Source organism: Lissotriton helveticus, chromosome 1_1, assembly GCF_964261635.1.
Source record: "Lissotriton helveticus chromosome 1_1, aLisHel1.1, whole genome shotgun sequence".
Lineage (NCBI taxonomy): Eukaryota > Metazoa > Chordata > Amphibia > Caudata > Salamandridae > Lissotriton > Lissotriton helveticus.
The window spans coordinates 1,589,795,490-1,589,809,601 of NC_136057.1; the positions used below are offsets into that span (position 1 = coordinate 1,589,795,490).

Consider the following 14,112-nt stretch of genomic DNA (forward strand, 5'->3'; position numbering starts at 1 on the left):
TGACCCTGTGCCTCATGGGAACAGTCCAGCCCAAACTGCCAAGCCATGTCTTCCCTGGACCGGAATCAAGCATCCTAGGACGGGTTTCTGGCTATCAGCCCTCATCAGCCAGGATAGCTTGACTCCAGTGGTGTGGAGAGCACGGGACTCATGTCTGAGCATACCCGTCCCACTCGAGGTGACAAATGCAAAAACAACAGTTGATGGACAGAATGCAGAACAATGTCATACATTCACCCCAGTACAGAGATCTGGGCCTAAATCCATCGTTTTATAGCACTCCACACCACCCCAGTTTAGACATGGCCATATGCAAATCAGCCGTGACCCTGTTTTTGCATTTGTCACCCCGAGTGGGACAGGTATGCTCAGACGTGAGTCCCGTGCTCTCCATGCCACTGGAATCAAGCTGTCCTGGCTGATGACGGCTGATAGCTAGAAACCGGTCCTAGGATGCTTGATTCCGGTCCAGGAAGGACATGGCTTGGCAGTTCGGGCTGGACTGTTCCCATGAGGCACAGGGCCAGACTGATTTGCATATGGCCATGTCGGAACTGGGGTGGTGTGGTGAGCAAAATAACAATGGATTAAACCCAGATCTGTGACTGGGGTGAATGTTTTGCCATTGTGCAACATTCCGTCCATGAATTGTTTTTGCATTTGTCACCCTGAGTGGGACGGGTATGCTCAGACGTGAGTCCCGTGCTCTCACTGCCACTGGAATCAAGCAATCCTGGCTGATGACGACTGATAGCCAGAAACCGGTCATAGGATGCTTAATTCCGGTCCAGGAAAGACATGGCTTGGCAGTTCGGGCTGGACTGTTCCCATGAGGTACAGGGTCAGACTGATTTGCATATGGCCATGTCGGAACTGGGGTGGTGTGGTGAGAAAAATAATGATGGATTAAACCCGGATCTGTGACTGGGGGTGAATGTTTTGCCATTGTGCAACATTCCGTCCATCAATTGTTTTTGCATTTGTCACCCCGAGTGGGATGGGTATGCTCAGACGTGAGTCCCGTGCTCTCCATGTCACTGGAATCAAGCTATTCTGGCTGATGACGGCTGAGAGCCAGAAACCGGTCCTAGTATGCTTGATTCCGTTCCAGAAAAGACATGGCTTGGCAGTTCGGGCTGGACTGTTCCCATGAGGCACAGGGTCAGACTGATTTGTATATGGCCATGTCGGAACTGGGGTGGTGTGGTGAGCAAAATAACGATGGATTAAACCCAGATCTGTGACTGGGGGTGAATGTTTTGCCAGTGTGCAACATTCCGTCCATCAATTGTTTTTGCATTTGTCACCCCGAGTGGGACGGGTACGCTCAGACGTGAGTCCTGTGCTCTCCATGCCTCTGGAATCAAGCTATCCTGGCTGATGACGGCTGATAGCCAGAATCCGGTGTAGGAGAGTAGGATCTGCTTCCTACGGTCACCCCCACTTTTTGCCCTGATTCACTGATTTTCAACTCTAGTGTGGCTATGGGCCTGCTAATCAGACCCACAGCCCAGCTGTTCTCTCTCCAAATCATACCATGTACTTTAGGTGCATATACAATTGGGTAATGGGTCACCTTTGTGATCCCCTGTATAGTGTACCTTAGGTACCCAGGGCATAGGTGCATCCAAGGCCTACCAGGGGCTGCAGCATGTATTATGCCACCCCTGGCTGGCCATCCAAACTGACACCACAGGCTGATCACTCAGCTTGGGCAAGGTCGTGTAATCACCCCTTGCTTAGATATAGTATACCTATATCTACCCTTGTATATAGACACATATATACCTGTAAGTCACTTCTATGGCAGGCCTGAACAATCCTGGAGGCAGAATGCTTGGTTTTATGTGAGATGGTGCTCTAGCATGAGCTGAGCCTGTCTCAAGCTTTCGGAACCATGTCCTTATAGCTGTTCTATGATATAGCCATAGCATATACTCTTAAGTGCATTAAGTCCTCGTGGTTATTGCTAACTTTGGTTTGGCTTTATCAAAACATGTTGTGTAAGGTGTCATACGCTTTGGAATACTACCCCCCCCGCCAGTTCTGGCGGCGGGGGTAGAATTCACCCTTCTAGAGGGAGAAGACATGCCGCTTCTACTTTACCCCGCTAAAGTTAAACAGAGCCTCAGCATCACAAAATGGATGCTGCTGCCACAGACACGAGTATGACAACCTGCTGCTGGATGAAACTCCAGCAGGGGAGGCCTGGACAATAGGTTTCCTGCCTTGGGAGGTGCTGGCACCTCCCTAGACAGACTTTAGTGTATTGGGGCAGGGTGGGTTGAAAGAAATGAGACACTGCCTGGGGCACACAAGGTGCTCCACGCATAGCCCGGTTCAAACCAGTTGCTGGAGCACTCCAGCAACAGCTCTGGCGTGAAACTGGATAAAGGGAAAGGGGTGTAACCACCCCCTTCCCAGGTTCCACCCACAGGAGGGACCTAGCAGGTAATCCAGCCCCTTAATTTGGTATAAAGATAGGAGCTGAGTCTAGAAACTTTGGATTTATCCTGGAAAGAAACTCTAAAACAAACTCTTGGACCTTCGATGTTCCATTTCGACTGGAAGACTGAAGACATCTCCCTTGTTGTCAAGGAGTAACCACCCTGTGCAAACAGGCACCACCAGTAACTTGCCGGTTTGCTTAGTCGACGCTCCAGCCGGATCCCGAAGACTTAGCGATGCAGCCTCTGGACTTCCAGACTTCTCTGACTCCAACCTATATCCACAGCAAAGCTGAGACCCGTGGCGGACATGAGAGATGTGGGACCGGACATCCTGCAGTACCTGCTTTTTTGCTACGTTTGCAGCTTCTGAGGTGTCCTCGAAGTTGTGCATTGGGGACTGAGAAGCCCCAACCCCAAGCAGTCAGTGCACCAAAGCTCATCCCTCCACACTCCACGAGTGCCGCGTGGGGCCTGTGCCTGCATTTCTCCTCGATGCGTCTTCGCGGTTGCTATCCCATTGGCTAGTGGCCCTCCTGAAGACATCCTTTTGAAACAACACCACTTGCCTAGTTGCTCTGGGCTTGCCCCTGCTTTCTTGTAAAGGGGAAGCTCCCAAGACCTTGCTGGTCTGAACAGAAGCCGATCTTCTCTTTCTGCGTGGGTTGCCTTTGCCAAGGCTTGTTGGGTCCAATCTGGATTCCAACACCGCCAACAGTGAGATCCTTCATTGTACAGTCCGTATCCAGCTCCTGGTTGTCGTCGACGCCTCCTGGTCCACGTGGCTGCAGAGACAAGCTTCACATCCTCACCGGATTGCATCTCGACATCGCCTGGTTCCTTCCTGGTTCCTTCCCGGTCACTGGCTAGTGACCCAGACTCTGTCCCCTCTGCTTTCAGGTTCTTCATTACTCCAATCCACCCTTGGATCCATCCGGACATCTTCCTCCTGGTCGCTTGCAGCATCTTCTTGCAGCTCTCCATAGGATTGATCGACGAAACCCGACACGAAAGAACACCTATGCACCTGGCTTCCCTGGGTGAGGTAACTCGAGTACTCTGGTGCTCCCGTGGGTAACAACTATCCAAGTGTCCTACTTTAACTGGGTTTTCCCGTAGTCCACCCGGAAGTGTCCGAAATCAACTACTTTGTGACTTTTACCTTCCCATTGATTCTCTATGGTAACTCGCGTGTGTGTTTAGACACTGCACACGCATCCTGTGGGTCTCCTACTTCCATTCCTTTGGGTGATCAGCGTAGCCCCAGCGATTTCCTAGGCCCTAGGCCTACTCACCTTTTCTGAAGTGGTTCTTATACCACTTCTTTAGTATATGGTTCGTGAGGCCCCTAGGGCAGAATTGCATTTGTGCAACTTATAGTATGCTTATTGTGTAACTTGTGCTGTATCTCGAACTCTGACCTCATCAAGAGTACAGAGGGGTTGTGTTAATAATAAATACATATATATTTGATATATACCTTGTGTGGTGTCCTTTCATTTGATATTCAAGGGATTATAATAGGTAAAACAATTGGCTTCACATGCTCTCTGAAGTGTTAGCCTAAGACTGCTTTGTCCATGCTACCACTAGGATAGCTGGTCTATAAGGTTGACTTTACAACCATCACCATAAGGGTTGTTTGGACTGGTGCAAGGTGCTCACTAGAATAGTGAACACCATATACCAGGTCAACTTCTCACATCCAGTCCTAGGATGATTGATTCCGATCCAGGAAAGACATGGCTTGGCAGTTCGGGCTGGATTGTTCCCATGAGGCACAGGGTCAGACTGATTTGCATATGGCTATGTCGGAACTGGTGTGGTGTGTTGAGCAAAATAACAATGGATTAAACCCAGATCTGTGACTGGGGGTGAATGTTTTGCCATTGAGCAGCATTCCTTTCATCATGCCACTGGAATCAAGCTATCCTGGCTGATGACGGCTGATAGCCAGAAACCGGTCCTAGGATGCTTGATTCTGGTCCAGGAAAGACATGGCTTGGCAGTTCGGGCTGGACTGTTCCCATGAGGCACAGGGTCAGACTGATTTGCATATGGCCATTTCGGAACTGGGGTGGTGTGGTAAGCAAAATAACGATGGATTAAACCCAGATCTGTGACTGGTGGTGAATGTTTTGCCATTGTGTAACATTCCGTCCATCAATTGTTTTTGCATTTGTCACCCCGAGTGGGACGGGTATGCTCAGACGTGAGCCCAGTGCTCTCCATGCCACTGGAATCAAGCAATCCTGGCTGATGACGGCTGATAGCCAGAAACCGGTCCTAGGATGCTCTATTCCGGTTCAGGAAAGATATGGCTTGGCAGTTCGGGCTGGACTATTCCCATGAGGCACAGGGTCAGACTGATTTGCATATGGCCATGTCGGAACTGGGGTGGTGTGGAGAGCAAAATAACGATGGATTAAACCCAGATCTGTGACTAGGGGTGAATGTTTTGCCATTGTGCAACATTCCGTCCATCAATTGTTTTTGCATTTGTCACCCTGAGTGGGACGGGTATGCTCAGAGGTGAGTCCTGTGCTCTCCATGCCACTGGAATCAAGCTATCCTGGCTGATGACGGCTGATAGCCAGAAACCGGTCCTAGGATGCTTGATTCCGGTCCAGGAAAGACATGGATTGGCAGTTCGGGCTGGACTGTTCCCATGCGGCACAGAATCAGACTATTTTGCATATGGCCAAGTCGGAGCTGGGGTGGTGTTGTGGTAAATAATTTACTATTACCTTATCTTAGAATTTCTATATTAGTAAATACTTTAAATTAAGTAAAGAGAGGAGTCCGTGGTATTCGAGTAAAGAAGGGTTTATTCAATAACTCGAGTTAAGGGAGAGCTCCAGCACCAAGCGGGTACAGGAGTGGTCTGATGTTTTATTCATACAGCAGGGTATTTATACAGTTCAGGCAGTAGGCAGAAAGAAGAAGAAGAAGAAAAATAAGGAAGTGACAAACAGTAATCTCCAACTAGATGTGTCAAGGTATGGGCGTCTCTTGTGTCTCGTGAGAGTGCATGAGGTGTGTCCAAATGTGCTCCTTTCAGTTGAAGGTCCTTAATTAGTGTCGAAATGCTCCTTTCAGTTGAAGGCCCTTTCTCAACCGGGGGTTATTTCTGGCTTAGAGTCAAGAACAGGAACTGTCTCTTAAAACAGGAACTATCTCGTTGGTTCTCGGAATTGGCCGAGCCACAAGAATGTGTGGTCAATGAACGGAGGGGCCAGGTGCAGGGTGTCTTGCTCATGGGTTTGGAGACAAAATGGATGACACGAAAAAATGGGTGCTGTCTGAATCAAAATGGCAGACAGGCGGAGAAGAGAAAACAATGGGGCACAACTGCCAATTTTATTTCCTCATTCCCTCCTTGCCCCAGAGTGTACCTGTATCTATATCTCAATTTGCATGAGGTTGTCTATGCATTCCTGTAGCATAATTTTTTCTTTTTCTTTCTGCTGGATATGTGGTTTAGGAATGAAGATTGTAGCGCAGAGCCCGCACAGGGCAGGGCCACATTGGATGCAAAGGCAGCATCCGGTTATTACCAGGAATATTATGCCTGCTGCTGACAGCAGTTTCCATCCCCAGGATGATATTATTGTCCAAAACCAGTCAGACAATGTCCAAGTGCCAGGTTCTTGATGTAGACTGGCGGCTATCTTGTGTAATTTTGTTATAGCCGTATATACAGACGGAGAGTTATCAGGGATGTAAATACAGCAGCTAGAGCCGATAATTTTACAGGCTCCACCTCTGTCAGCCAGGATGACGTCAAGGACACGGCGGTCTTGGAGGGCAACTAATCTTATGGCAGACTGTTCCTGAGTCAAGTTCCCCAGGGCAGCCACCGTCTGATTTACCACAGCCTCCAAGGTCCTTGTCAACTTGCGTATAAGCTTACTGTTCTGCAAAGGGCCGATAAAGAAAAAGAATCCTTTGTTGAAGTCTGTATATTGTTCCAATGTAGTTTCCGTGTGATCAATCCCGGAGATATCGATCATTCTTTTATGTCTAACATGGGGCACTAGGAGGTCTCGGTGGTAAGTGGATGGGGCTACAAAGACAGGAGGTAGCAGAAATGCTATATAGCACGTTCCCCCCCATTTCAAGGGTAGCCGCACATAGGCTTTTTGCCTGCAGATGAAATAAGTATGGCGGCATGCTAGAAATGATGATTTTCCCTTGTCTTCAAAACTCACAGTGGTATGGCAGTCACTGTGTCCTAATGGGACAGAGCCATTTTTCCGGACGCACAGGTGCCCTTTTACTGTTGAGACCGAGATAGAAGGGGGCCCAGCATTCTTTTTAGGTTTGGTATTTAATATCCTGTAGGACATGCTCATGTTCCCCTGCTTGTATTCTTCGCTTTCTAGGACCGTGCCTGTCGCCTGAGGATCTCCATCCTCATTCGGGTAGCAGACAGCATTAAGGACCTTATTTAAGTCCCCCCAAGGCCACCCATTCTTGCATGACCTATTTCCATCAGATTAATAATAGGGGGGTTGACCCAGTAATAGTTACGGGGACCTGGGTAATTAAGTAAGTAAGAAGAGGGGGTCCCAGTAGCAATGGAACATCAAACCACACAATTGAAAAATAATCAAGAACACATAAATTGAAACCACATTGTTTACTTCACAATGGGAATGCGTATCGAATATGCAGATATAAATACACACAATAATAGATCACTCGTTCAGATGGTGCCCCAAAGAGGGAAGCGGGTTGGGATGGTGTAGTGATAGTGGGGAATTAGTGAGGAAGAAAGTGGCGATTCATAAGTGACAGTAAAATCAGCAATTGTCAATCGTTTGACAGAGTTACACACTATGTACAGAAAAAATAAGACACAAAATGTTCATAAGAATGTGGAGAAGTGTGGCTCAGGGGTTAGAGGCGGCAGACCCGGAAGCTGAGATCGGTCCTGGACCAGGGTTCAATTCCCCGCCACGGCGGGTCTTGGACTAAAAATTCCACGGACTCGATAATTCTCGCCCCGGTGCCTCCTCGACTCACGGGTTCACACTCTGCGACTCTGGGCAATAGCTTGCTTAATCTCCACAACGGCCCCTCGCGGCGGGATGCCTGACTTTCACCTTGTGGATACCCTGCTATCTCACAGGGGAATATCAGGACGGGTTCCCTAAGCAAGCGCCGGGACACCCACTGCGGGTAGCCGTGCGCTATATAAGCACAATCTACATTTACATTTACATAAGAATGTTCGAAAAGAGTCATCCTCCAAGTATTCCAATAAATGTAGACAGTGGGGAATGGAGTTGACAAACGGAAATGGATATCGACGTTTCGACCCTCAGGGATGCAGATATCAGTGGTTATCTTGCTGGGGGGTCTTCATCAGGACTGGAGGGACACGCACCCTAGTAGATATATAGAAATATATATACGTTGTGAATACGGGATAAACGTCCCTGTATATAATTCAAAGCAAAGTAGCACATCACCACACTAGGGTTAGGATAAAGTAAATGAATTAAGATCCCATACAGATGGTTGGGACACTATAACAGCTAACAATCGCATTATATTGAGGTGTCAGTAAAATTATTTTACTGGTCGTGAGCACGTGGCAAAAAAGCTAGATCAAACAAGGTGGACGGGGGCACGGAGGCAATAGAATGGTTGGTGCCCGATAAGGCCTGGTAAACAGGGTGCCAGATCAAGGAAAGGCCAAAGAGACAATGGGGACTGCATTGGAATTGCAATGTAAATGTACCGGACTTGCAATGTAGAGGTAGGTAGGAAGGACTTACCACGGTAGTGGTATCTGCAGGACCGAATCAATTGAGCAGAGAATACCACAGGGTGATCTGTGGAATAAATACATCCAAAGTTAGAATGTATACCTTGCAGACTGCACGGTAAAAATGGGTGGTGGTGGTTGGAAAAACTCACCGTAGTAGGCACCGATGGTTGTAAAGTGGTGGCGAATAGAAAGAGGAGTCGTGGATATCTTCGTGGTACACTTCTGTCTAAAAATGAGGCGGAGGTGTATTTAGGAAAAATGGCGCGAAAGGCAACAGCACAGTGAATGAGGCAATGAGGAAGGAATACGGACTTACCCCGATATCAAGTTGCGGACGAATCCGGCGGGGGTAAATAGAATGTGTCAGTCAGGTACGAAAGCTCGCAAGTGGCGGTCTATTGGGGAAAACATGAATTACATTGTAAAATGTCGGTGTATGTCGTGTGAACACACAGACACATGGAAACCAGCTGCAGTCTTGCACAACAAGCCCACTGCTTACCGGTCATGGAAAAAATCCGTCTCAGATCGCGGGTTGGCGTCTCAAAGGCGGTGCGGGTTACCGGGATCAGTCAGGTAGGGAAGCTCGCAAGTGGCGGTCTACTGGGGAAGACATGAATTACATTATAAAATGTCGGTGTATGTCGTGTGAAAACACAGACACGTGAAAACCAGCTGCAGTCTTGCAGAACAAGCCCACTGCTTACCGGTCATGGAATGAATCCGTCTCAGATCGCGGGTTGGCGTCTCAAAGACGGTGAGGGTTTCCGGGATTACTGAAATCACCATGGCAACCCAGTCACGTGGAGGAGTCACATGGTGCGGACATACGCAAACTGGATGCCGTCGCTAAGCGACATATAAACAAAGAACATAGTGGACATACTCCGTACTGGCTAGCGCGGCTAAGCCCAGAGAAGCATTATGAAAAAGTGGTCCCCCTGGCGCAAATTGTCAGTGTGAACAAATGCCATGGACAAGAACCCTAAATAGGGGAATGCTGAGCAAAGATAGTTCTATGCAGCGGGAGTACCGCATGTTCAGCGGACCGATGAGTCAACAGACATGGACAGACCCAGTCCGAGGGGGATGCAAAGCGAAGGTCCGTTTGTGTAAAAGAAGTACCGCAGGTAAACCGGGCGGATGCGTCAGCAATGGGAACTCGTGTCATAGTTCACTATACAGTATGAAATAATCGGATAGTGCACACAATAGATGGAACAATACATTTCACAGTGAAGATGTTAAAAACGCTGATACACTTAAATAGCATAGATACAGACGGCGTACCACACACAAGCGGGTAAAGGCCGTGAATGATTGCAGTAAACCAATGCTGGAGCATACAGAGTAGTGGCGTACCTCGCACATGCGGGTAAAGGCCACTGTAGATCAGCTCTGGAGAAACACTAGGTCAGGCAGGCCAATTGCGAAAAAGAGCTATCTTGTTCATTGAGCCCTGATTCAATTGAGTCAAAGGTCAGCATCCATCTAAGTTCACGTGTGTTTAGGATGGATGTATGACGTTATAACGCATACTATTACTCCGCAGACCATTACAACGCGACTTTTACTCCGCATACCGTTACAACGCATAGCGCCTTGGGGCGCTGGATAGTGGTAAGTATAATTTACTATTCTAACTCCAGTCCCCGTGGACCCTAGGGAAGGTGTTGGATAGTAAATTATACTTATTCCCTATCCTAGAGCGCCCCCCAGCGCAATGCGTTGTAATGGTATGCGGAGTAATGGTCGCGTTGTAACGGGTCTGCGGAGTAAAAGATCCGTTGTAACGGGTGTATACCGTTTAGGATGTCTGAAATGTTCCCGCCCCGGGGTCCCAGTGTGGCTCGTTCAATGATCACCCATTTCATACATTCCGGAGAGTGACCTGCTGTGGAGAAATGGTCAACCATGGGGGCACCTTGGACTTGGCAGCGAATTCTACTCATGTGTTGGAGTATCCACACGACATACACCGACATTTTACAATGTAATTCATGTTTTCCCCAATAGACCGCCACTTGCGAGCTTTCGTACCTGACTGACACATTCTATTTACCCCCGCCGGATTCGTCCGCAACTTGATATCGGGGTAAGTCCGTATTCCTTCCTCATTGCCTCATTCACTGTGCTGTTGCCTTTCGCGCCATTTTTCCTAAATACACCTCCGCCTCATTTTTAGACAGAAGTGTACCACGAAGATATCCACGACTCCTCTTTCTATTCGCCACCACTTTACAACCATCGGTGCCTACTACGGTGAGTTTTTCCAACCACCACCACCCATTTTTACCGTGCAGTCTGCAAGGTATACATTCTAACTTTGGATGTATTTATTCCACAGATCACCCTGTGGTATTCTCTGCTCAATTGATTCGGTCCTGCAGATACCACTACCGTGGTAAGTCCTTCCTACCTACCTCTACATTGCAAGTCCGGTACATTTACATTGCAATTCCAATGCAGTCCCCATTGTCTCTTTGGCCTTTCCTTGATCTGGCACCCTGTTTACCAGGCCTTATCGGGCACCAACCATTCTATTGCCTCCGTGCCCCCGTCCACCTTGTTTGATCTAGCTTTTTTGCCACGTGCTCACGACCAGTAAAATATTTTTACTGACACCTCAATATAATGCGATTGTTAGCTGTTATAGTGTCCCAACCATCTGTATGGGATCTTAATTCATTTACTTTATCCTAACCCTAGTGTGGTGATGTGCTACTTTGCTTTGAATTATATACAGGGACGTTTATCCCGTATTCACAACGTATATATATTTCTATATATCTACTAGGGTGCGTGTCCCTCCAGTCCTGATGAAGACCCCCCAGCAAGATAACCACTGATATCTGCATCCCTGAGGGTCGAAACGTCGATATCCATTTCCGTTTGTCAACTCCATTCCCCACTGTCTACATTTATTGGACTACTTGGAGGATGACTCTTTTCGAACATTCTTATGAACATTTTGTGTCTTATTTTTTCTGTACATAGTGTGTAACTCTGTCAAACGATTGACAATTGCTGATTTTACTGTCACTTATGAATCGCCACTTTCTTCCTCACTAATTCCCCACTATCACTACACCATCCCATCCCGCTTCCCTCTTTGGGGCACCATCTGAACGAGTGATCTATTATTGTGTGTATTTATATCTGCATATTCGATACGCATTCCCATTGTGAAGTAAACAATGTGGTTTCAATTTATGTGTTCTTGATTATTTTTCAATTGTGTGGTTTGATGTTCCATTGCTACTGGGACCCCCTCTTCTTACTTACTATTTCCATCAGGGCAGGAGGTACGGGTAGTCCTGTCGGCTGTTATTAGGGCGAACCAGGCCTCGCAAGTTCCATTATAAGAAAACGGAAAGGGGAAGAGAGGCATCGATCCCTCCTTCTGATGTGGTGGGAGGCGGCCACATATCCAGCAATCTGTGATATTGCTGGCCTGATGCAAATAGTGTAGCATCTGTATGAAGGTATTGTTTCGGAGAGCTAGCCTATGGGCTTGCTCCTGAGGAGGTAAGTCGTGGTGCGTGTGCTCTTGAGTGTTGTTAAGTGCAGGAGAGGAATGTGGTGCTGGCGGAAAAGCAGTGTGGAGGGCCCAACCGAGACACGTCATGATTGTCATCAAAAAGAACAGTATGATCAAACATATGATAGGGCCGCTATGCAATTTCTTAACATTCTTCTTTAGGCGCCTCATTTTCTCTTTTTTCCACATAGTCAGGGTGTCTGAGTCTGTCCCCATGCTCTGACCGCTTCACCACGAGCCTGTGTCCATGGGCTTAATTAGCCAGAATCCTGGTGGCGGACCTCAGTTTTGATTTATATTCCTGTTGTGGGGTCTGTTCCAAGGGCAATGAGGACTGTTCAGTTACAGTGTCACTGGGTTTGGCGATATCGTTGGCGACAGAGTCTATTTCTCCAAAGTATTTTTTACAATGACTGGCATGCAGCCAGCCCTTTCTGCCTTCGATCTTCACTGCAGTCCGCGTAGTTAGAAGGACCAACTTCGGCTCCTTCCATCTGGGCTGGAGGGGATTTGTCCGGTCGAAGTTCCGGACCGAGACCCAATATCCGGGTCGGATGGTGTGTTCTTCAGGGTTGGTTTTGTCTGGGAAGGCTGCAGCCACCTGTGAACGACAAGAGCGGAGTGCAGACATCAAGGAAGCCAGGTAATCAGTTAATATTCTGCTATCTACATCAGTAATAGATTTTGGTCTAGGGACTCCCCACATGTTTGGTGGCCTGCCAAAAACCATCTTGAATGGTGCTAATCCTATTCGGGAGTGTGGTACCATTCCCATATAGAACAGGGCTACTGGTAAGGCAGTCATCCAATCTAGGCCTTTTTCTGCTGTAATTTTGGCTAACTTAGTTTTAAGGGTTTGATTGTGTCTTTCTACCAATCCTGCTTCCTGGGGGAGTCTCACGCAATGAAATTTCCAAGTGTATACTAATAGGAGGGAGACATGTTTCATTAGCTCGGAAGAGAAAGGTTGGCCATTGTCTGAATATATGACTCTTGGCAACCCATAGCGTGGGAAGTACTCTCTTACTAGAACCTTAGCAGTCGTCATGGCGGTATAGTCAGGGACGGGGTAAGCTTCAGTCCACCTGGTTAACGCGCACACCACCACCAGTACATACTTGTAACCTCTACATCTCTCCATCTGAATATAGTCCATCTGGAGAGCTTCAAATGGATGGTCAGGGGGTTGTAATCCACCCTGCTCCACCTTCTTGCCTTTATCTGGGTTGAACTGGTTACAAATCATGCATGTTTTTACTTTTTGTTTGGCTGCAGCTCTCAAATGTTTGTTATTCCATATGTTCTGTATGCTATCTAACATTGCTTTTTCTCCCTGATGCGCTGGTCCATGTATGGTGTTTATTATAACCTTAACCATAGCATCCAGCAGTAGCCATACTGCTCTCTCAGGTGTCATCCAACCCTGGTCTGTAAGGACCCCTCCTTTTTCCTTCCATTCTAGCAGTTCCTGTGGTGTGGTGTGACTTTGGACATCCTGGATGTCAGAAAAGGGGTCTCGTATTACGTATTGGCGGTGTAGTGTATTGAATTCTGTGTTTGCCGCCATTTTGGCTGCATTGTCTGCTAAATCATTTCCTTTCGAGATTTCATCAGTTCCTTTTGTGTGTGCCTTACATTTCAGCACCACTATTTTTGTTGGTAACTGGCTAGCCTCCAAGAGGGCAGTTATGAGGGCAGCATGTTGTATTTTGGACCCATGTGATGTGAGAAATCCCCTCTCCCTCCATAATGTGCCGAAATTGTGTACAACCCCGAAAGCGTATTGTGAGTCGGTGTAGATGCTAACTGATTTTCCTTTTGCCAAGTGACATGCTCGTGTTAGTGCTACTAGTTCGGCTGCTTGTGCTGACAGTATCTCTATTTTATGTGCTTCCAAAGTGCTTACACCATTTGTGACGGCATAGGCTGCTGCCAATTCTCCAGTGGGGAGTCTCATGCAAGACCCATCAACAAAGAGTGTCATCTCTGCCTCAGAAAGGGGTGTATCTTGTAAATCTGGTCTGGGTTTGGTCACTAAATCAATTGCATCAATACAATCGTGAAGTTGTTCAGCAGGAGAGGTAAGTGGCAACAGTGTTGCTGGGTTTAAAATGTTGCATCGTCGGATCTCAATGTGTGGCTGAAAAAGTGTAATTTCGTATCCTGTGAGTCTGGCTATTGTCAGATGTTGTGTTTGAGTTCTGTTTAGGAGAAGTTCAACAGCATGTGGAACCTGGACTACCAGATGGTGTCCTAGTACGATAGTGTCACTTTGTCTAATGGCTTGTGCTGTGGCAGCCACTGATTTTAGGCATGCAGGGAGTGCTTGGGCCACCGGATCTAAT

General features: G+C 47.6%; 1 protein-coding gene across 1 annotated transcript in view; it reads right to left on the reverse strand.

The window, feature by feature from the left end:
• Positions 1-5,848: 5,848 nt before the first annotated feature.
• The window catches only part of LOC144764712 (uncharacterized), a 44,532-nt gene continuing 36,268 nt past the window's right edge, over positions 5,849-14,112 (reverse strand). The window contains exon 2 of the mRNA XM_078650297.1: positions 5,849-6,932. Within this exon, the coding sequence (XP_078506423.1) occupies positions 5,849-6,932 (1,084 nt within the window). The remainder of the gene's footprint in view (positions 6,933-14,112) is intronic.